The sequence below is a fragment of the Homalodisca vitripennis genome, chromosome 1 (genome assembly GCF_021130785.1).
Source record: "Homalodisca vitripennis isolate AUS2020 chromosome 1, UT_GWSS_2.1, whole genome shotgun sequence".
NCBI lineage: Eukaryota > Metazoa > Arthropoda > Insecta > Hemiptera > Cicadellidae > Homalodisca > Homalodisca vitripennis.
This window is the reverse complement of record NC_060207.1, coordinates 100,952,253-100,977,071: the sequence shown is the minus strand read 5'-3', so window position 1 is coordinate 100,977,071 and position 24,819 is coordinate 100,952,253. Positions and strand designations below refer to the sequence as shown.

The following is a 24,819-nucleotide window of genomic DNA, read 5'->3' as shown; positions in this document are numbered from 1 at the left end:
TCGATTTAGTTTGGTAGCTTCATCCCAATTTATACAATGGTTTTCTTACCAACAATGATGTGTAATTTTTTTTCTTTCTGTTAGCCCTTTTCTTATGTGTATTTTGTGTTCTTTTACCCTTACAATTAATGATCTTTTTGTGCTGCCTATGTATTCCCTTAATGCAACTGCATTTTATATTATAAACACAGTTTTTAGAATCCTGTGTGGCATTATTTGGTTTTTTTACGAAACATTGTCTAAGAGTATTGTGGGTTTTAAATGCAATTATAATGTTATATTTTGTATCTACTCTTCTAATTTTCTCTGACATTCCAGTACATAAGGAATTGACATAAACCACAAATTTATTACTATTTTGGTTGACCTACTCAGGAGTGATTCTTTTGGTTTGTTTGCACTTGTTTGTTACTGATTGAGGATATTCATTGATCCGATTTAACTTTATTAAATTCCTCTTTTAATTTATCTTTATCTGAGCATAAGCTTGTTTCTATCAAATAATGAGTAAGTCACTCCTTCTTTGATATTTTTGATGGTTTGACTGATAATTTAAATATTTTCCTGTGTGTGTTTTCTTTCAAAAGCCTGTAATCTTAAGGACATCCCTATCCCTTAAAACACACACACACACACACCCAAAAAAGGAAGCTTGTTTTGGACTTCCACTTCCATTGTGAGGCGGATGGAAGGAGAAATACTATTAATATGATTAAAAAACTTATATAATTTAGTGTCTCCATGAAGAAAAACAACAAAGGTATCCACATACCTCCACCAAATCTTCGGTTTGAACTGAGCTAAAGCCAAGGCTTTTTTCTAAAATTCCTCAATAAATATATTGGTGAAAATAAGGGACAGTGGAGAACCCATTCCCATGCATTCATCTTGATGATAAATTTTACCCTCTAACTCAAAATAATTGCATTGAGTGCATAATCCAAACAGTTCCATAATTACTGGTACAGGAAGTTTAGTCCTTTCACTTAATGTTTGGTCTTCTTTGAGACAAGATCACACCAATTTTCAAAAAAGGGGATAAAAGTCTTCCTCAAAATTATCGCCCAGTCTCAGTTGTCCCTACTTTTTCCAAAGTCATTGAATCCATAATGTATAATCAACTTAGTAATTATTTTGAAAAAAAATAACCTCCTTTCTGAATCTCAATTTGGATTCAGGACAGGCCGTTCAACAGTTGCTGCAGTAACCAAAGTAGTTCGCAAGGCATTGTAGGCATTTGAAAATAAGCAGTCAGTTTCTCTTTCTCTATTAGATTTAAGTAAAGCATTTGATTGTGTTCCATTAAATAGTATTTTAACTAAATTAGACTTTTATGGAATATCTTCAAAGTCTATGAAAATTATTGAGTCGTATCTAATAAATCGTAGACAGTATGTAAGTTTAAGAGGGACACAATCATCACTAATAGATGTTTCCTTAGGCGTTCCTCAAGGTTCTGTCCTTGGACCCTTCTTTTTCCTTGTGATAATTAACGATTTATCAAAAAATGTTGGTGTGAATTCTGTCATCTATGCTGACGATTCAACTCTGTTCTCCTGTCATAATAATCTGGAAAGTTTAAAGGCTACAATGACTGCAGCTCAAAGTAATGCTCAGAAATGGTTCACAACAAATAAACTTCTCTGCAATGAAAGTAAAACGCAAAACATATTGCTTAGCCTTTCTCAAAACGAACACCAATCTGTTAATTTACTGGGAATTTGTATTGACACGAAATTGAGTTGGAATGATCATGTTAACGGATTAAGCAAAAAACTTTCGAGAGTTGCTTTTCTGTTTTGGAAATTAAGATCTATAATATCTACTGAGTACCTTAGGACAGCGTATTTTGGATTATTCCAATCACATATTGCTTATGGCTTGATATTATGGGGCCATTCTGTAGCAGTGTCAGATCTGTTAATAATCCAAAAAAAGGTTATTAGAACCATTTGTCATGCTGCACCATTAGATCATTGCAAATGCCTATTTATACAATTACAAATACCTACCATTATTAATCTCTACATTTACCATATTATATTATACACTAAAGCTAACCTCAGAAACTTTTTCATTAGAAATCAATTTCATATACACAACACCAGAAATAAAAATAAGCTTGACATTCCTCAACATCTACTGGCCAAATTTGGAACATCCCATATGGTAAATTGTGTGAGATTTTTTAACAAGCTTCCAGAAATGGCTCATGTTACTCCCATAAGTAATTTAAAAAGAAAATTTTATTTGTGGCTTTTAGATAATCCATTTTATTCAATTGACGAGTTTTTAAATATGGATGTCAATATTCAGTTTTAAATCATTGGGTTTTAATTTTAAACTATATATTTATTTTACAACTGTAAGGTAAATGTTTTTGAGTCTCTTAAATCTGTTTTGTGGTTTTCAATGATAGTTTGTTTTTATATTAGTATGTTTTATACTAAAAAGTGTATTGACAATGCCTATTTCATTGTATATATGATCAACGGCAATAAATATCTTATGTCTTATGTCTTATGACATGAGTTTCTGAAACCTGGTTGGTGGAACCAATTAATGTTCTATTTATCAGGTTCAGTCAATTTGAAGGATTTTGACTTCTCTAAAAAATTCTTAGAATATTTTATCAAAGAGCCACTTTTTCCTACCAATGGCTTTAAAATATCCAAAAGGACTTTTGATAATTCACTGCAAGGTGAATCACTAGAACCGATTATAGGACAGAGAAATTATACATATGGGGGATTTTGGAATGTTGAGGAGTTAGTAATTTACCTCAAGAAGAGATCAGATTGCAGATCTCGAAACGTAGTGTTACTGATTGTATTGTATCACTGATTGTATGATGGCAAATGTCCGGAAAATCCTGTTTCCTTCACAGTCCATCCATCATCATAAACAAACTTCAAACAAAGAAGTAAATACCATTTCATTGTATTGCCATCGCAGCGCTGCATTTAAGTCTTCCTTGTTCACTGGCTCCCAATTAACACCATTTGGTTGCTCTACATTGTGTTTTCTGCTTTGATATGAACATTTATAATGTTTAGGACAATTACTAATCCCACCTACTATAAAATTCATTCCATAAATCGATTTTTTAACACAAAGAATGTGAAACCGGCTGAAATGTATTGTCAAATTAAAGTAATTTACAGTGAAGATATGATGAGTGATGGAGTGTTAAGAAAGTGCATTAGAATGTTCAATGAAGGTTGAGAAAATGTTTACGATAATGCTCGGAATGGTTGTCTTTCTGTTGTCAACGATAATCTGATTAGGAAAAATGATAACAAAATCCGTAAAGACAGATGGTTCATAATGACGATGTTTTCAAATGAAGTTCCGCAAATTTCACAAACTATATTGTACGAGATTGTTACAGACCGCCTAAGTTATCACAAGTCCAATGTGTTCCCGATGGGTTCCAAAAATGCTCACTCATGATCACAAAACCAAGCGACTCGTTGGGAACATTTCTATCACCCGGTGTACAACCCGGATTTGTCACCGTCTGACTACTACTTGTTCCTGCACATGAAGTGCAAGCTTGGCAGCAAACACATCCGACAATGAGTTAAAAAATGCTTGTGATTTAGTGGTTATTGTAACTGGTGGGAAGTTTCTATGCAGAAGGAATTGAAAAGGGGGTCGCCAGCTGCGACACATGTATGAACATTGAGAGTATGGTCTTTCATGTAAAAATAAGTTTTACTTAAAACATTGTTTTACTAGTTCTTTTTCAAGACGGTACTTACTTTCTGAATACGCCTCGTATAATTTCTTTTAACATTCTCTCATAGACAATTATTTTTAAAGTAAAATTTATTCAAATATTCCTTTTATCAGAATACTATCTAATTGATTTGGAGAAGTTACTATTTTAGTTTTTAATTATAAACAGTTGTAAACAGTTGTAAAACTTGTAAACAGTTTTTTGTATCAATATGAAATTTTAAAAAAATTCATTTTTATCCCCGCTTTCATAATTCCTCATTGTTTATCTAATTCTTTCCTCCATGTGAGGCTGTTCACACACATTGAGAGCCATGGGTATGAAGTAGTCAATACACTAAGCTGGAGGATGGGTGTACAGCCTAGGTTGCTAGTATTACTAGGAGGAGGAAAGAAATCCATGATGGTGGTTCTTGCTATTTTAGAAAACTGTCAGACTTAGAATTTTCGTATTTTACAATTTCTTATCATCACAGTTTATTTTTTTCATTTAAAAATACCATACAGTATTTTTAAAGTTAACTGGTTTTACTTATTTATTTCTTGTATACGTGAAATAGACGTATTAGCATTCTATCATTAGACGTATCAGACCTATTAGCATTCTATCAGCTTTATCTAAATGCCTTGAGAGAGTGGTGCATCAACAAGTATGTTTCTTTCTCGAATCCAATAAACTTTTGTCCAACTTTCAATCAGGATTTCGTACTAATCACAGTACAACGAGTGCTCTTTTAAAAATCACTGAAGATATACGTTCGGCAATGGACAAAAGGCTTGTTACTATTTTAACGCTTTTTGATTTTTCTAAGGCTTTTGACTGCGTTTACCACCCATTGCTTCTTTTGAAATTGTCTAAAATCGGATTCTCTGATGGCTGTGTGGAGTGGTTTGGGTCGTATCTGTCGGATCGTCAGCAGTGTGTTAGGTCTAACGACAAAGACTCCTACTGGAAACCTGTGAATCGAGGGGTGCCACAGGGCTCTGTCCTTGGCCCTCTTCTTTTTTCAATTTACATCGACGATTTGACTGCTATGATCAAACACTCATTTTTTTCACCTGTATGCCGACGATTTACAAATTTACAACCACTTTTCCATTTCGAACTATCTAAACATTGTTGCTGACATGAACACTGACATTGACGCTATTGCAACGTGGGCCTTCAAACACGGACTGAAACTTAACGAAAGCAAGACTCAAACTATTCTTATTGGAACTTCCAGACTTCTGAGCGGTATCGACTTGAACAACACTCCTACACTCATTTTGAACGGTCATCCTCTTTCATACAGTGACAAGGTCAAAAATCTTGGACTGACTATTACAAAAACTCTTAGTTGGGCCAATAATGTTACTGAGACTTGTGGCAGGGTGTTTGCTGGTATTCATAGTCTTAAGCAATTTGCTATTTATTTACCTTTGAATTTGAAAGTAATGCTAGTGAAGACCCTGATTTTCTGCCATTTCAATTACTGTAGCGAAGTTATAAATGACATGACGGTTGAGCTTTCGGACAGATTACAACGTGCTCAAAATTATTGTGTTCGCTTTATCTTCAACCTCAGACGATATGACCATATAACACCCTTCATCAATCAGTTACATCTGTTAAAGTTGAATCTACTCCGTCAGTTCCACATTCTCAGCATGTTACATTCTATTTTGTATAACGATCATTCCCCTTCCTATCTGTCTGAACGCTTTTCTTTCATTTCTGAAACAAGCAATTGGAATACTCGACGTGGAGCCTCTCTGTTATCTATTCCTGTTCATAGATCCTCTATTTACAGTAAATCATTCACAGTCTCTGCTTGTCGACTTTGGAATAATCTCCCGGATCATATTAGAGGTATTCGTAGTCGGGAACGGTTTCGGGGGGTGCTTAGGGACCATCTGTTTTGGGCCTCTTCGGGTTGACGATATCGTGGCATAGGGTATGGGACGATGGCTTTGTATGAATGGTGATGGATGAATGTCTGTTAAATTCCTTGTAAGTTTTATTCTATGTATTTATTTTTAGTTTCATAGAAAACCTTTGTTTCATTTTATTACCTTATATAAATAGATATTATAATTTTCGATTGTAAAATAGTAATGTAAACTGTATTGTGGCTCTTATTTTACAGTAATAGTAGAGTTTATTAATTTATGGTTAGGTGTAAGAGAGGACTTAATAGTCCTAACCTCGCCAATTGAATATGTTTTACGTTGTATTCAATAAAGTCATTTTTCATTTCATTTCATTTCATTTCATTTCATTTCATTTCATTTCATTTCATTTCAAATAGAACAACAATGATGATATATCAAGGTTATAACATAAATTGAGTTTCATCTTTGTATCTAAAAATATGAGTTACAATTTGTGTTGTGAGTTTATGTGTAAAAATCCAGGTGGTTTAGAAAAGAACCCATGAGCACAGTGAATGGAAAAGTACAGTCTTACATAAGATTGCTAAACTATATAATTTATTCAGTAAATCTAAAATTACTTATTCAATACAGTCCCAGTAAAGAGATCATTGCATGTAAAAGTGGCAAAAAGCAAAGTAGTGGCAGCTGAGCCTACTGACGACATTAACTCGATACAGGCCCTGCATTTGGGCCTAATGATTAATGAGGTATATCATAGATTTCATCAAACTTTCCTAGTATTTTAATGGAACAGGAGGGCTAGAGTTCCTTATCAACTAGCTTTAATGCTGATGTAAAGTTAACAGAACCAAACCATTTTATGTTCCTTATTTGTGGAAGACGTGTGAACATATGTAGTATATACAGGTGTTCTGAAAAAAGGTGCCCATAAGTCAGGGCGTGATTCCTCACATCAAAATAAGAAAAAAAGGTCTAATTAACATAGGTCCGAAAATGCTTAGTTACCAAGTTATACAGGGTGAAAGATTTCGTCTGAATTTCAGTTCCCCTGCTGCAACGAAGCCCTACGGGTATTTGTTGGCTGTTAATTAAGATGTACAATTTAGCGTACTTTATGTAAAATGAACTGAAAAATTGAATAAAACCGTTTCCAGACCTGTAGCTACAGTAATTTTTAAGATATGTGACGAAATACGCGAAACTTGGTCCCGAAAAACAAGTTACATTTAGGTTTGAAGCAGATTTACTATGTTAAATGTACAATAAACACAAAATATTTTTTCACGGTACTTGTAGAAAATTTAATTTCGAAGAGAAAGATGTAAAATAAGTCTATAATAGACAAACGCAAACTTTAAAAAATAATCCTTAATTACATACAAAACGCATGAAAAATAGACAAAATCTGTTAAGCTCTCTACAAATGTAATATTGAAATTAAAACAGCTGTTTTATTAAAACAAATTAATGAGTTACTATTATTTTTTATCAAGTAAATATTTTTAACAATCATACATAAAAAAGTTATCTGAATTATCATTCAACAAAAAAGTTACACTTGTCCTAAAAAACTAACCACGTAACAGTAGATGTTCAAAATGTTTCCCCTCATTCAAAATACAAGCATCCAGCCGTCTTCTCATAGACTGCCGAACTCTTTCGAAGATCCCAGGTGTCTCACGTATCCTTTGAATCCCGTTAACAATCCTTATTCGCAACTCTTCTATGGTATCCACAGGCGAGTCGTAGACAAGCGTCTTTAAATGTCCCCATAAGAAAAAGTCTAGAGGATTGAGGTCAGGTGACCTTGCAGGCCATGCTACTGGGGCTCCTCGACCAATCCACCTGTTTGGATATGCTTCATTTAAAAATTCTCTTACTTGTAATGTGTAATGAGCTGGAGCTCCATCCTTCATGAACCACATGTTGTTGCGTGTGTATAGTGGCACATCTTCGAGTAACTCATTCAGATTAGTCGTCAAGAAATGTAAATAATTTTCACCATTGAGCGTATCAGGTAAAAAACTAATAAAAATTTTATCACCCAGAATAGCAGCCCATACGTTTATAGAAAACTGATATTGGTGACGGTTCTCTGAAATAGCACGTGGATTTTCAATTGCCCACATGTGAGTATTGTGGGTGTTAAGAATAGCCATTCTTGAAAATTTTGCTTCATCAGTAAAGATAATGTAATTTAAAAAATGTTGATTTCTGCACCTTTGGATAAGCCATTGGCATAGCTGAACACGAGGAAAGTAATCTCGAGGCAAAAGAGCCTGGACCCTTTGATAGTGATAAGAATGCAACTGCTGCTCGTGTAAAATCTTCCAGACAATTGAATTACTAACACTGAAATCCAAGGCTAGTTCTCTAGTACTTCTTCCAGGATGATTCTCTATTTCGTCCAACACGCCCTCCTCCAATTCAGCTGTACACGTTGTACGTGGCCGTCCTGATCTACCAACTTTTCCAGATTTAAAGGTTCCCGTCTCGCTTAGCCTTCTATGAATGGAAGAAAACATTTTATGAGTCGGTAACTGTCTATGAGGAAAATGTTCCTGATAGAGTCGTCTAGCCTGACGACTGTTGCAATGTGCAAGACCGTACATTAAATGCATGTCTGCCATATCACCATTAGTGTACATAATATTCATATTACCTGCCATGATGAATAAGATATTATTAGCTATCAAAAATTAACTTCAACGGCACTCGCACTAACTTGTATTAAAGTACAGATCAACACACGCACTTAATGAGCAATGGAAAAATAGCTGCTTGTAATGTTTATTTAAATTATTATAAACAATGTTACATTGTTAAAACATATGTTTTAAATAGAAATTATTTTGTTTCTCAAATCAAATATTTTAATAAAACAGCTGTTTTAATTTCAATATTACATTTGTAGAGAGCTTAACAGATTTTGTCTATTTTTCATGCGTTTTGTATGTAATTAAGGATTATTTTTTAAAGTTTGCGTTTGTCTATTATAGACTTATTTTACATCTTTCTCTTCGAAATTAAATTTTCTACAAGTACCGTGAAAAAATATTTTGTGTTTATTGTACATTTAACATAGTAAATCTGCTTCAAACCTAAATGTAACTTGTTTTTCGGGACCAAGTTTCGCGTATTTCGTCACATATCTTAAAAATTACTGTAGCTACAGGTCTGGAAACGGTTTTATTCAATTTTTCAGTTCATTTTACATAAAGTACGCTAAATTGTACATCTTAATTAACAGCCAACAAATACCCGTAGGGCTTCGTTGCAGCAGGGGAACTGAAATTCAGACGAAATCTTTCACCCTGTATAACTTGGTAACTAAGCATTTTCGGACCTATGTTAATTAGACCTTTTTTTCTTATTTTGATGTGAGGAATCACGCCCTGACTTATGGGCACCTTTTTTCAGAACACCCTGTATATACTACATATGTTCACACGTCTTCCACAAATAAGGAACATAAAATGGTTTGGTTCTGTTAACTTTACATCAGCATTAAAGCTAGTTGATAAGGAACTCTAGCCCTCCTGTTCCATTAAAATACTAGGAAAGTTTGATGAAATCTATGATATACCTCATTAATCATTAGGCCCAAATGCAGGGCCTGTATCGAGTTAATGTCGTCAGTAGGCTCAGCTGCCACTACTTTGCTTTTTGCCACTTTTACATGCAATGATCTCTTTACTGGGACTGTATTGAATAAGTAATTTTAGATTTACTGAATAAATTATATAGTTTAGCAATCTTATGTAAGACTGTACTTTTCCATTCACTGTGCTCATGGGTTCTTTTCTAAACCACCTGGATTTTTACACATAAACTCACAACACAAATTGTAACTCATATTTTTAGATACAAAGATGAAACTCAACTTATGTTATAACCTTGATATATCATCATTGTTGTTCTATTTCACGTATACAAGAAATAAATAAGTAAAACCAGTTAACTTTAAAAATACTGTATGGTATTTTTAAATGAAAAAAATAAACTGTGATGATAAGAAATTGTAAAATACGAAAATTCTAAGTCTGACAGTTTTCTAAAATAGCAAGAACCACCATCATGGATTTCTTTCCTCCTCCTAGTAATACTAGCAACCTAGGCTGTACACCCATCCTCCAGCTTAGTGTATTGACTACTTCATACCCATGGCTCTCAATGTGTGTGAACAGCCTCACATGGAGGAAAGAATTAGATAAACAATGAGGAATTATGAAAACGGGGATAAAAATGAATTTTTTAAAAATTTCATATTGATACAAAAAACTGTTTACAAGTTTTGATCTAGATAATGGTTTTACTTAGCAAACAATAAAAGAAAATTTGGTATTGTTACAAAGAAGAAGACATTTTTGTTTTGTATTATTATTTCAATTTGAAATACAAAATTGTACATCAAATATCTTTCTTTAAGTGTAATTTCTTGTAGTAAATAAAAATACAAAACTATAAAAAATATTTAATTTATTTAACGTCAACCTTTTTTATAGTTATATAAGAATTAAATAATCAGCGTAATAGAAATACTTTTTTTAGAGTAAACAAGGTAGAAATACGCCACACCACATGTCGTAACAGGCTTTGCTGAGGTTCCATGCAAAATTTAAAACCTATAATTAATTTTATTCTTGATATATCCTGCGGACAGGTAGACATCAGACAATCAAACAAAAAAGAAGTTTCATGCAACATTTACTTTTACATATCTGTCTTGACATATTTTGCCAGATGCTACATTCACATTTTTGTTCATTGTATTGGATATCATATCAGTATTTAAAGAATACAATTCTATACACCAAGTCACTATAAAATGATGTACGTGTTGGGATAGTTAGGCTACATGTGTTATATGTCACATGTTTGAACCTCATGTGGGTGTATTGAGTTTGTTTGAGAGCAAAGCAATTGACACAAATTAAGAAATGATCCAAATAACTGCTAAAAATATTACTATTTTTATGCTACCTATAATATAATGTGTAACAAAATGACCTTAAGATCACATCATAAAATTTGGCTGGGAACAATAATATAATCCTCTATATAGCACTCAGTGACTACCATGTGGGTATTTTTCAATTGAAGTACATCTTGAAGGTCAGCACAGTGATGCAAGCAATAGCAGTCAAACAATTGTGTTGCAGTCGGTGTTAAATCAGGAGGCAAATTCGTGACAGTGGTATAAATTAGGTAGTTTTTCGATGTTATAAATACATTATTTATTGTTGGAATCTTATAAAAGTAGATGAAATTGTGGACTTTCATATATAAATAAAATTGTTACAAAAAGTTTACTATTTTGTATATATCAAAAAAATACTTACTAAAACACCCCTTGTAAATGAATATGCTGATCACTACTCTCTTGATAGTTTATTAAGGAGTGACAATAATTTTAACCAAACTTATTGATCACAATTAAGATTTATATAATCCGGGTGGTTGAAATTGGCATTTTTGGTATTTTTTAGGTTTGTGATTTTTTTATGTGAACTAACAATGTGACTTGTGAAACAAATAAATTTTTAGAGAGGAAAAGCTACAGTTATTATGTTTTTTATCACAGTAATTAGAGAGCTGTTATTTTACAAAAGTTATAGAAAAAGTAACAAAAGTGGCTGAGGTTTCTTAAATATTTTTAGATCTGGAGTCTAAAGAGTGTAGATGTACTTATTATTTTTTATTTATGGATTTTTCTCTTAGTATCCTCATTCTGGTGAACATTTTGCCCTAAAGAAAACATTTGTCTTTGAAATCAACATCTGATATGCTATAAAAGGACAAATAATTAATTATTATTTTTATTTTACAGAAGGGAGAGTTGGACATGCAGCATATCGATCCTGCCTTCATACGAGAGTCATTGGGTTCCATCGGGCTGTCACAGACAAGCAGTACGTTGACTGCAAGCGTGCGTGATGCAGATGAACACTTTGTCGGCTTCTCATACTCATATGCAGCGCCCATTGACTACTGTGCGGACCGCAAGGCTGAATTATGATGACGTACACTCCAACCTTACTGTAATTTGATAGCAGTTACCATGTTTCTCGTGATAGAATCTCAGTTGTACTTTATAGTTTTGAGGTTGCCACTTTTATTTGGCTATTTGTGTTGACTGACTCACATTTCGTGTTTTGTAAGCCAGTCATTTTTTAAAGTTAATTAAGTTGTTCTCACCTATAATAGATTCGTTGATGTATTTTGTAAAAGTGCCCCACCATTGTAAATATACTTTTGAGTTCAGAAAACATTGGTGCTCTAATAAATTAATGCTTCTTATGAAGATTGTAAAAAATATCTCTATTACCATAACATTTTACTCATTTGCTTGAAAGATTTTTCAAAAATGGCCCTATGAATTTTATACAAGCATTCATTTTAAAAAAGTTGGTTGGAAGAGATTTTATGAAATAGAAACCGATGAGATCTATTTTGCTTACAAATTTTATTGAATACAATTTAATTTTAGCAAGTTTAGTCATACCCGTCCACCCGATACAATATCCTGTAGGCAATACAATAGAGTAGTAGAACATCATAATGTGTAAAAAGTATGTTATATATTCAATATTTTATCAGTATTATATATTCATCTCCCCTCTTGTAGGAAAATTAGGTATCTCCAATCAGCTGTTAGTTTTGTTGGGAAGATGAGTTCTCTGAATGTTTGTATTGCTGGTCAGACATTGTTAATTGTTATACATTTTGAGAGAAAGTATTGTATTCAATTCTTCCATACTTTTAAAATAGTTCAGATTTAGTTTTTAAAGGTATTTTCTGCCGCTTTCAGTAAATGCTTCTGTTGAATTAAACTAGAACCACAAATTGTTGATTAGTTAAGAAATAAAAAAATTAATCTTAATGATAATTAAAGTTATTACTAATCTTTATTTTACCATTCTGTGTTTAATATTAATAATATAAAACTATATTTAAGTCAACCAAAATATGTGAGGCATCAATTAAATTTATATTGATGGAGATAATTGTGTTTTAACCCTTAAAGCGCTAATTTAAATTACTGTCAAACGCTAAGACATAAAAAAATATATTTTTTAAAATTTCCCAATGCTAATTTTTGTTTCATATTCCTTGGTATTACCTTTATAAAAAAAATAATAAACATGTAATATTACACATTTTTAAGAATCTTATACACACGAAAACTTTTGAAATTTTAGAATAAACTGCATTGCAGGATAATGTACATATGAACACTATTTGACAGATTACATTACATTTATACAGGTTATTTATAATGAGTAAATTGTAACTGAAGTTTCTGTATAATTAGTACATAAAAATAAGTAATTTCAGTATAATATTTTGAAATGTAATAATATGAAATTCAACACAAACTTATTTATACGATAGCCTACAAGGGAAATGAAACAAATATTGTACTTATAAACCTTACTTATTTAGAGTAAATAAAGTGGACTTGTATGGTGAAACTGGTATAAAATACAAAACAAATAATTGAATAAAAAATATTACACAAAATATAAAAAAATGCGCTCAAACTACGTTGTTCGTAGTAATCATTTGGATCATCTGGATTAGCTATTATAACAAAAAATAATACTAAATGTTAGTAAAAACAAACTAAAACACTATTAGAATAACAACTGACTGATTCAAAACACTTTGTTTAACAATATAACCAACATACGACCAACACACGCGTAGTTAAACAGCTGAGTGAAACGAACGCGTCTGTGGGCGTATGCCGCGTCACAGGCCATACAAAAAATGGCGGCGATTGCTTTCAACCCGAGTAGATATCGTTACAACGTCCACCAATGGTGACAAAGCGTTTTATCTAGTCCCAACAGTCGAAAGGAACGTCGACCTGCTCTCTTACGGAAGTTTTAACAACTAATTCTTCGCCATTTCAAAAGTAAAGCTTTTGCGTTTGTAGACGTTATCCGCGTTTAAAGCATCGGTAGTTCCGCGTCTATAGGCGTTATCCGCGTAGGAAGGGTTAATATAATTATTCTTAACTTACTTTCTGAAATATTTGTTCTTAATATTTACACTGTTAGAAAATAAAAAACTACAGTTATTGTTTTTTAGTTCTTATTCCACTTTGGTAAGTAATTAACAGAAGAAATTTTAACTATAAACAAAATTATTATCTAAAAATACATATTTTGTACATCAGTGAAAATGCCTTTAAAAGTGTTATAAAGATAAATGTATAAAACTTTTGTTCACTATCAGTATAAGCGTAATTTTTTATGAACCCCACCCATAATTGTAATTTTGGAACATTTTCGTTGTGTGTTGTAAACCAATGTTATTTATTCTCTAGACCAGTGGGGTGTTCTAGTGTAAGTTGTTTAGTTGATGTTACATGCATTGTTGATTGACAAGTTGTTACATCAAGGCCTAACTTAAAGTAGGTGTTAGACTGCCTTCACTGTTTGTATTCTAGCTTATAGTTGAGTTGTTTATAGTCTATTTTATACTAATAAGAATGTTCAACAAAGACAGAAGTATTTTATAATAAATTACTGTGATTTCTTTTATGATGTTGGCCACTATGTTAGAATAGAGCATATGGAAGTTATGTACTTGATGGTGTTTAATGCTTGTTTTGTGTAAGGTATAAAACGGCCATTCTAATATAAATTATCCAGTATTTTATAGTTACATCTTAAATTAGACATAACCCTGAATCTGTCAGTTAACAATCCTGTCATAATGGGATTTGCTCTTTGTGCACTTGTTTTGTGAAATAGTAATAATCAGATTAAAGTATTTAGTGTTATATATCTTCTTGTTTAGTCGTGTATTTCAATGTAGTGTTCTTATTACATACAAACGACAAAAAACTATCAAATAACATTTTAAAATTAAAACCTTAGGAATTATAAAACTTTTTACATTTAATTATGTACAAAGTGTATTAAATGGTTCTCTGTCCACAAAAAAGATTTTCACTTTCAAAAAAGTGTTTAAATATTTTTGGAAAAAGTATAATTCTATTTTTTTGTATGTTATGATTAGCCTTGAGAACTAAGTATCTAACAAACTTGTAAAATAATTTTTTTATATTTAATATTTATATTGTGTTGTAAGAACTAAAAATGTTCTTGACAATGTAGGTTTTATAAAATTATTATGAACATTAAAATATATTAACTGCTATTTTATACAAAATTTAAAAATATTCAAAAAGGATAGTCAGTAAATCAGTACAGTAATGATAGTGTTGAAATTAACAATCCTAAATAATTTTTAAAATGCACTTACTTCTACGTAGAACTTGCATAACCTTTTAACAAATTTCATTAGGAAAGTCCTGTTGTAGTATAATAACATCAAAACTCTTAACCAACTTCAATAGAAAGTAAAAACTAGATTTGTCACAATGGGTTGACATTAAAAGAACTATACAGAGCATTCTCAAAGATATATATATATATATACGAGGGTCGTCCATAAAGTAACCGCCGTTTGGGCCTGGCGCGATAAGTAGTGGGGGTAGCGCCGCCATTCTCACATCGGTGTGCGCAGCCGTTCAGTACGCTTCTAGCTGTGCAAGGGAGAGCATCTTGCGATCGCGCGTTCTTTTGGTACAACGTAAAAACATGAGCGCCGTGATAGAAAATCCCGCCACGTGTGAAGTGCGTGGTGTAATAAGATTTCTGTGGTCGAAAAGTTACACAGCAGCTGAAATTCATCGTGAATTGAGTGCGGTGTGTGGCCCAAACGTTATGAGCGAAAGTGTAGTCCGTCAATGCAATGGGGTCATACCGCTTCGCCTAGCAAGCCGAAGAAAGCTCGCCAATCTTTTTCAGCGAGAAAATTGATGGCTACAGTTTTTTGGGATGCTAAGGGCATCTTGCTCGTTGAATTTATGGAGCGTGGTACGACCATTACAGCTGCAGCTTACTGTGAAACCTTAAAACGGCTACGACGAGCGATTCAAAACAAGCGTCGTGGTCTTCTGACATCTGGTGTTGTGTTTGTCCATGACAACGCCCGCCCTCATACAGCTCAAAGAACTACAGAACTTTTGAAAAAGTTCAAATGGGACGTTTTTGACCACCCCCCCCCCCCCCTACAGCCCGGATTTGGCTCCTAGTGATTTCCATCTTTTCCCGTACATGAAGCGGTGGCTTGCATCTCAGAGGTTTGCGAGTGATGAAGAGCTTCAAAACGCTGTAACATGTTGGCTACGTTCTCAGGCGGCAGATTTCTTTAAAGACGGAATTTTTAAAACTGTTAAAAGATATGATAAGTGCTTGAATTTGTATGCTGAATATGTAGAAAAGTTGAGAAAAGCTGCAGTTTTTACATTTATATAATACAATTTTTGTATCTCAACTAGTTTATTTTTTATTTCAAAACGGAGGTTACTTTGTGGACGACCCTCGTATATATATATATAGGGTTTGTAATTATAAAAAAATATGTTATCGGCATCACACATTATTATTTATTACAATTTACATTCAATTAAATTATTAAATATTTTGATTAATCTGACATATTTAAATGTAGTTTTAAAATCAAAACTTTGATTTAAAATATTTTTGCAAAAACTGTAATATTTTACTATTACCTACTAAATATTTTCCAGATTCAGGATTACAATAGATTTTCTAGTGAAGAAGTTTGAACTGAGTATTGAAAGAAAATGGATAATGACTTGACAAAGTTGACAAGCATTAAATTTGTCAACTTTACTTACCTGTAAACAATTATTATGTGGACAAGTGGCAATACTATTTGAGAGAAAAACATCAAAATAAGTTAAACATATATGATTGAATATAAGTATGTAATACGAAAACTCAGTTAAATATAAAAGTCTGGAGTATTTCACAAATGCATTGGAGCAGATTTTAGTTTGAAGTCCCCCTCCAAATAAATATGCACTATCAATTTTTCTCATGGCAATGGACTTTAAAGAGAGTTTTTTAAAATGTATAATTTTCATATGAGCCTTGTGTGTGCTTTGGCTATTAACCATTTAGCATGGTTTGACGTTATGTGTTGACACATCCTCATTATTTGGTTTAACGTCCATATAACATGCAGTGATAGCCCGTTTATGTGGGTCTAACTTGTGAGCAATTCTTGAATTATTCTGACTAAGTATCTATAACAGAACTTTATAGACTAAAAGAGGAACATATATTTGGAGCTTGTTGTTTTTCATTCGGGTCGTTTTATTTTGCTGAATATCACCAATATTTAATAGGATTTTGTCAGCTGATAGCAGTTATAGTAGTGTGAGTAAACAAATCGGTGATATCGCCCTACTGAGATAACAATTAGTTTTGTCTGGAAATTACCCAACCTTACGCTGTAGGACTAATAAGATACCTTTTGGAGAAGAAATTGGTGGGTAAGCTACTACAAGTAACGCCAAGAAGGGCGCGTTTTGCGTCCGACATGTTGCACAGCAATGACAGAATGAGCTGAGGGCTGAGCGTTAGGAGAAACATTTATTGTCTAGAAATGGTGGCGGATAAGCGGCATTGTGCGGTATTGCCCTGCCACTCACGTCTATCATGGTTAGCATTGAGTGCTCCCCATATGTACAACACAAACACAAACATTAAACTTTAAACTTTAAGTTGCCGCTTAAAGCACCCACCGCTCATCGCGGCCGAGGCCTCGATTGGTCTATGAACGATTGCTCTTCACACACGCTCCGGTTCCAACTGGTCTTCAGATTGTACAGGTTAAAACAAAGAAAGTGATGTTATGTTATGATATCATGGACACATCCAAACCTCAACTGAATTGTCTTTACACTGGCAAAAAAATGCGTAAATTTTGTGTTGTCTTTAGTATTATGTAAAAGTTGCATCTAAATGGGCACAAGAGCTCTTGCGAGCGCTGCCACATCCAGTGTCGAACATTTGCTCTAAAAAACAACTGGAGATCATTGTTGGCTATTAAAATTTCAATTATAAACATTGCCCATTCATCACAACCGTGTGTGAACAGACTTCATATTGACTCTTGAGCAAAAAGCGATACAACTGTAGCAAGTATTTTACAGTTCTCATGCGTAAAATAGCTTATTTTCTTCACATTACGCGACAGTAGTTGTACAACTTTATTTGTCATTGTAAACACAGCTTATGTTTTTGTCAGTCTACAGACGGCTAGTTGACCGAATCAATCGCGCACGTCAGTTTTCGTCATCAGAGTGGGATTGGCTGGACGACGGCAAAAAATCCCATCAGTTCTCCGATCAACTATTTACGTGAACAACTTCCCCGCACATGTGTTGGTCGGTTGGAAAATTCGAACTGTTCAAACCAAATAGTTCAACGTGTACAAGGAGTCTTGTCACGTTGTTTCATAGTTCATTAGCTGCTCAGCGGAAAGCAGGCGATCGCTAATTTTTATTTTATCTTTACTTTGTACTTTGTGTTGGACAATAATAGATTCTCTCCAAATGTAAATATATCCATACATTTTTTCGTACATGGAATATATTCTGGAAGCTCATTTTATAATCTACCATTTCTATTATTTAAAAGGAGAAGGTAGAGGTTATAATGTAATTTTAAATATATTAATTTCCCTGAATTTCTGCAGAAATAACACTTAGAAGTAGCGTGGTATTTTTAGGCTTGCTCCCCTCCCCCAAAGGATAAATTGATTAAGTAGAGTTCAGATGAAAGTATTTGATGAAATATAAGATGGACCGACCTTCTGTATTGGTGAAATCATTGTCGTGTACCGAAAGTTCGTTCTCCGCAAACTTCTGACCTGCAATCTGTCCCACGGTAGCGCTGTGATGGTATTTATTTGTTATCTTTGTTTTTTCCATATTGGATACATGTATTTTCCAAACATCACAGAAAGTAAAGTTATTAGGTATACACGATTTTATGTCAACATATCGCAAGACACAGAGATAAAAACTAAGGAGCTTAAAATGATGGTGATAGCTATAAACCGTTACTGAATTCTTGCATTTTACTAGCGACGAAATTTGGTAGAACACCGCATTTCTTGCAAATACAACTGGTTACAATGAACTGTCACCGTTGCACTTGGTGTAAGGGTTAAATACAGTATTACAGTTGTTCATTTGGCTGTCTAGAGAATCGAGAATTTTCAACCGGGAATTTGAAAAGAGGTTTTGAGTGACCATCCTGATTTAGGTACCATTAGATTTCCATACATTGCAAAAAAATCAAAAGATTGCAGAATTACATAAAAAAATCTTTGAAGAAAATGGAGAAATTACTGGCAAAATACAATTTTTTGTCCAAAATGTTTTAACCCTTCAGTAGCTACCCATTGCGTGGGACAAAACACACAATTATCGCCCCATTGTGAATACATAATCTGCTCCAAACTCAAGATGTAATTGGATTTAACTTTTAAAATTGATTGAGTTTTGAACTTGCTGATTTGTTATTTAGAATATTTTTGTTATTTAACATTTTTTTAATTCTGGGGTGATGCATTTTGGACTTGTTTGTTTGATGACTGTCAGTAGAGAAGTAGGTACCATTGAAGAGGTATCAGAAAAGGGCATAGACAAACAAATTGTGTTTTTTAGGTATACAGGCATAGATATTCTTAACAGAGGGTATATAATTAAGTTAAAAAGATTGATGATTGCAAGTAAATTGTTGATGAATAAAATTTCATTTCATTGTAAAAAAAAGTAACCATTCTATTCCTGCAATCTTTCAACGGTTAGTCTGGGTATTTGGGAAGCAAAACTTAATGTTTGTTAGTTCTGCATCTAATGAAATCACTCATTAATAAATTCTTTAATTCTTATTTATGCTTTCTTTTTAAGGTTCTGTTGTATACATAACATTTGTATTGCATCAAATTACAAGTTAAACATACTCTGTTACTAAAAACAAACTGTTTAGTTAAAAGTGACTGTTTGGGCATAATAATTTGGTTGTTTGTTAGTTTTAATTTGTAAGACGATTCATTTAAATAAAATGCCTGTAATAATGTTTTTTATATAGTTGGTCATATTTAAAAATTTTATTTTTCACAGATAGAAATAAAAACTAGTTTTAAAAAATAATTGATTTTTCATTGTTAAACTTTTACCTATAAACATAGAATTGAGTTAAATTATCTTTTTAGTCACAACGTAACAAAAACAAAACATTCATAAATAATCACAAATGTGTCTTAGTAAATCTGTACTTGCACTGGAGTATCGAAAGCAACAAAACAAAGCCATTCATCTTGTGAATACTATATACCACCAACATTCCAATACTTTGTTACCAAACTCTAAACTGTGTTCACAATAACAATATAGACTAAGGTTGTCTTTGGCAGCTGCTTCAGCCTTAGCAGGCCCAGTTTGCCTCATTGGAAAGCACCGATATAATAATGGTATAGCAGTTCTGATAATGGATAGGAAAAAGGAATTTTTACTTTTGTGATGCAGGGGATTTTTCCAATAAATGCAGAGGAAAGAGTAATAATTGAAGTCTTTTGTCTCACCTTACAATTTTGTTAAGTTAAGATTTAGTAAAGGAGATGAAAACCTATACATACATCGTGTAGTGGGTTATGTTGTGTGTGAATTTGTGGTTGTTGGCCTTATACAATTATTGCAGGTTTTTTCCGTTGTCCAACTAACTGAATTATTGCCAACTTTTATTTAAGGACACATTGTTACATTACCTATGTTTAGAACTGCTTCTACATACATTAAAAGCCTGTACCACAGAATAATGACAATTGTTGTTAAGTTCTTGTGCTATTGACATTTTTGTGGTAATAAAGAAAAATAAAGTTGTGTTATTTTAATTGTAATTATACAGAATACTTGTATACCATTTTAGATTTTTATATTTTATTATTATGAGTAAAATATAAATATTTAGACAAGATCAGTATACATTAGTATTTAATGAAATTAAAATATTATTTTATAGCATATAATTTAAAAAATTCACATATCAGTAATGTAGTTACTAACTGACAAACATACAAGTAAATAACAGTTGTAAGTGGGAAAATTTCATATCGAAAAAAAGGAGATTTAAAATCGAATACTTACTACTGTCTTAAAACTACCCTAATTCAAAGTAGTTAAGTGCTATTGTAATAATTTAGACAATCTTTCCTCTATTAAAAAGTACATTTATTGTTAAAACACTTTTGATTATAAAGTACTTTGTTTAACTTTATGTTACTCTAAGCCAAAAATAGTTGCCAAAAAGTAACAAATCTTTCGTGTAAAATTGTGTCATTTCTTTCATACTTTTGAAGTTCGTATTATTGTATACATTTTTATTTTTAGTTGTGTAAGTATACGATAATGGACTTATGAGTGCATTACTTCTTAATTTTTATGGTTTTATTTCAAATGAATGTACCGATATGAAGTTTTTTTGAAATTTTATTTCACATATGATTTGATTGTATGATTATTAAGTTAGTCACATTTGTGTATTTAACTATCCATATTCAGTATTGTCATTTTTATATTGTTTGTCATTCCTAACATGATGTCTACATTTGACTCATACAAGAGAGTCCATTTACCAGCTGTGTATTACTTCTATTTATATGAAAAATGAAAGTTTACTAGATGTTTTCTATTACTTTAAAAAAGAAGTACAGCAATGCATCATACCCGAAGTACAGTGTAATGTGTTTGTATAAGTACATACACTCACACCGATTTGTACAAGCAACTGTGATGGATTTAAGTTAAAGTTTTGTGTACAAAGAGTAGGGTTGCCATACAGTGGAAAACAGGAGATTTTAACTGATGAGCCACTAACCATGAGAAAGGGAGGTTTCCAAGAGTAGCCCCTTGGAAATATTTGAAAATATCCTTTTTAATGCACTTTTATGCAAAAATCAATAATAGATTTGCTGATATTATGCCTAAAATTCCAACAATATTTTAGGAAATATTATTTGTTTATATATTTAAATTGTGAATTACACTAAAACTAAAGAAACAGAAAACATTTAAATGTATACAGCTATATAGTTTTATAATTTTATTTTTTAAGGAGAGGCCAATCCCCTACTGCAGAGACTGTTGGGCATAATAAATGAGCTTTTTTAAAAAATAATATTTTTTAAACCACAAAATAACCATATTGTTAACAGCAAAAATATGCTAATTAACTTATTTGTGTAGCAAGTCTAGAAAAGAATTTTAAATTAAAATAGTTTTCAATTAGCTTTTTTAATCATTTTATCAGCTAGCAGCTAGTACTTAATGTTTAATTAGTGTAAAACTAGTGAACAATATACAGTTATAGTAACAAATTTTATTATATATCATCATTACCCTTAAAAGACAGTACATTACCAATGATACATAACATCACATTTATTACTTTCATCTGAAAGTACACATCACTCATTTTTGTGGATCTAGCCAGTACTAGAGCTATGAGATGATGGACAGTGCCAAGTGTAAACCTATTTGACAAAGTTATTTGTAGAACTTGACTTTAGAACCATGACAAGAATATAATTTTAGGCTATATTTGACATGTAAAATGCATGTAATTGACTCTCCTACTGATGTGTTCCTTTCTTTTGTCCATTGAGCAGACAAGAAAAAATATCCTCTCTATAGATGCAAATTAGAAAATCTTAAAAAATAATATAGCTATACATTTTTTACATGCGTTACTTTCGCCTATTTTATTTCCTATGACACACAATTAATTCATATTAATCATTAAACGTTACAAGCCTTCAATGTAAGTTAAATGGTCGTTGTAAAGAAATTGATACTTGAACACATCTTCTTATAATACAGATTACAGAACAGATGCAAAACTGCTCTTCGTTTTGGTTTGGTTCACTTATGGCTGGCTGCAACATGGTACAGTACACAGTAAATCCTCAGCGTTCGGCAACATTTATGTTGGTGCAAACTTTAAAGTGCAAAAGGTAGAGTGGATTTAGCTTAAGCAATCATTGTATGATGCAATAAAATTGAAAACATAAATTGCAATTAAAAAAAAATTTTCGTTATTAAATTTTGACAGGAAAATTATATAAGCAGATATTTTTAATTTTTTGCAGAAATATCCCAAAAAATGTTTTTTTACCCATAAAATCCAGTAATCTCCAGGGAAATCTGGAGATATGGCAACCCTAATAAAGAGATTATAGTGAGTTAATGCGTTAGCACAGTAATAAAAGGAAACCCCAAATAAATATCCAATCATTTAATTTGTAAGTGATTAAATTTAAATCAAGTATGTACATGATTTATTGCATCAGGGAGTGACATATTCTATTATTTATACAAATTTCATTATATTTTTTTTATATTTAAATGTAAAAATTATAATTATATATTATTTTCTTAAATCATAGATGAATGAAAACATATCACTCCTTCAGGAATGTCTGAACATACAGTAAAAAATTCAAATCTATATCTTTAGCTGTTTGCATTTGGGCCTGATTATAAAATTCCCTAACCTACTTTAAATGTCTGTAATCTTACATGAAGTGATAAAAAAGTCTACTTTTTGTATCTTAAAAAAGTTATTGTAATGTATTTAACATTAAAAAATTGTATAAACCCAAATTGATTGAACCACCTTACGAGTTTCTAGATGGTTATTTATATTCTGTAACATAAAAGATTATCTGTACATACTTTTTTAGTTTCAAGATCTTACTGATTTACTAACATAAATATGCAAAACTTTAAATATTTGCATATTATACATTGTGAATTTAGTGCTTCCTAAATGACAGTGTTTTTCATTTAAGATTTAAAAAAGACCCACTTGAAGCTCAATTTTACTCACCCTGAAGGCATGCTTTAATTTATAACATATTTTATTATTGCTTTATTAAATCTTTTAAAACTCCACGTGACTCCTCTACACTAATTAATACGTATTTACAACACTTGATTTAAGTAGTCAACCATTTCTCAATTACTTAATTTGACCATTTTATTTGACTGCTACGAAAATTTAGATTTTGTATGACATAATAAGAAATGGTAACGATTTCTTATACATATGAGAATCTTCAAATTACTTTGAACAATATTGGTTGAACCCTTTGAGGACTGGGTCAATAGTATATGCCAGAACTGTACCTTGGCTTTCTAAAAGTTGTGTTGAAAATCATATGCTTTTACTTGTATTTGGAGAATATAACTTGTTTTGTATACCTTATAAAATGTGCATGTCTTTGATATTGTTATGTATTGAGTAAAAGTACTCACATAAAATTACAATATTTACATTAAAAATTATATATTTCTACAAAGTGTTGACTATGGAAAATATTATTTTATTTCCCATAATTATTTTTAAGAGTTGGTAATATTTAGTTTATATAAAACAATAATCCACCATTTCATAGAAAGATAAAAAATCCATGCATCTTTTGAACTAAACTTGTGTGACAAATTGGAAAAGTTTAACAGAGTTTCTATCTCAAATATGCAATACACCTTTATCACTATATATTCATATCCATGTATGGATTTTTGTTTTCCATTCTAATAATACACTTATTAATGTAAAAAACAAGAATATTAAAAGATATATTTCTTTGTAATCTATTCCCTTAATCGCAACCACAAAATAGAGCAGATAACAATTTTGTTATAGGCAACATATGACATGATCGTTGCACTGCTAACTGTGCCTTTGTTCTAAAGTGTAAGTTTATTATGATGTGAATAATTTGTTATTCTAGTTTAAAATAATTTTAAATCATTATTTAAAGTGAATAATATCAAAACACAGTTTAGAGATTTGCTTCCTTTTTTATTATTAAGCTAAAGAACACTATTTAAAAATTCTCAAATACTGACCATGTAGAAATTAACTGGCTAGTCCTCAGAGGGTTATCAAACCTTTTTCTTATATTTTAAAACTGTTAAGATTTTTATTTTTATTTTGTTATATTTAACAATTTTACAAATTTAAAACAATCAGATATTGAAATAGTGATTAGTACAAGGGTAGCAATACAATTGTTCAGTAAAACTGAAATTGTCTCTGTGTGCTTTCCAGATTGTAGCCTAAGCACTTCTGTAATTAAACACATATGCAAATAGACATTTAAATTAAATAAATGAATATAAAACGATATGTAGAAAGTTAACTTATTTTGACTGTGCTCATATAATAAATATGTTAGAAACGACTTTCAAATTCAAGTAGTCTTCCTATTTTATACCATGTGCTTTTATAGGAA

General features: G+C 31.7%; 1 protein-coding gene across 1 annotated transcript in view; it reads left to right on the top strand.

Annotated features, from left to right (window-relative positions):
• LOC124367753 (serine/threonine-protein kinase Sgk2-like) overlaps nt 1–12,704 on the top strand; it is a 54,972-nt gene extending 42,268 nt beyond the window's left edge. The window contains exon 10 of the mRNA XM_046824843.1: nt 11,450–12,704. Within this exon, the coding sequence (XP_046680799.1) occupies nt 11,450–11,638 (189 nt within the window). The 3' untranslated portion in view covers nt 11,639–12,704. The remainder of the gene's footprint in view (nt 1–11,449) is intronic.
• Nucleotides 12,705–24,819: the final 12,115 nt, after the last annotated feature.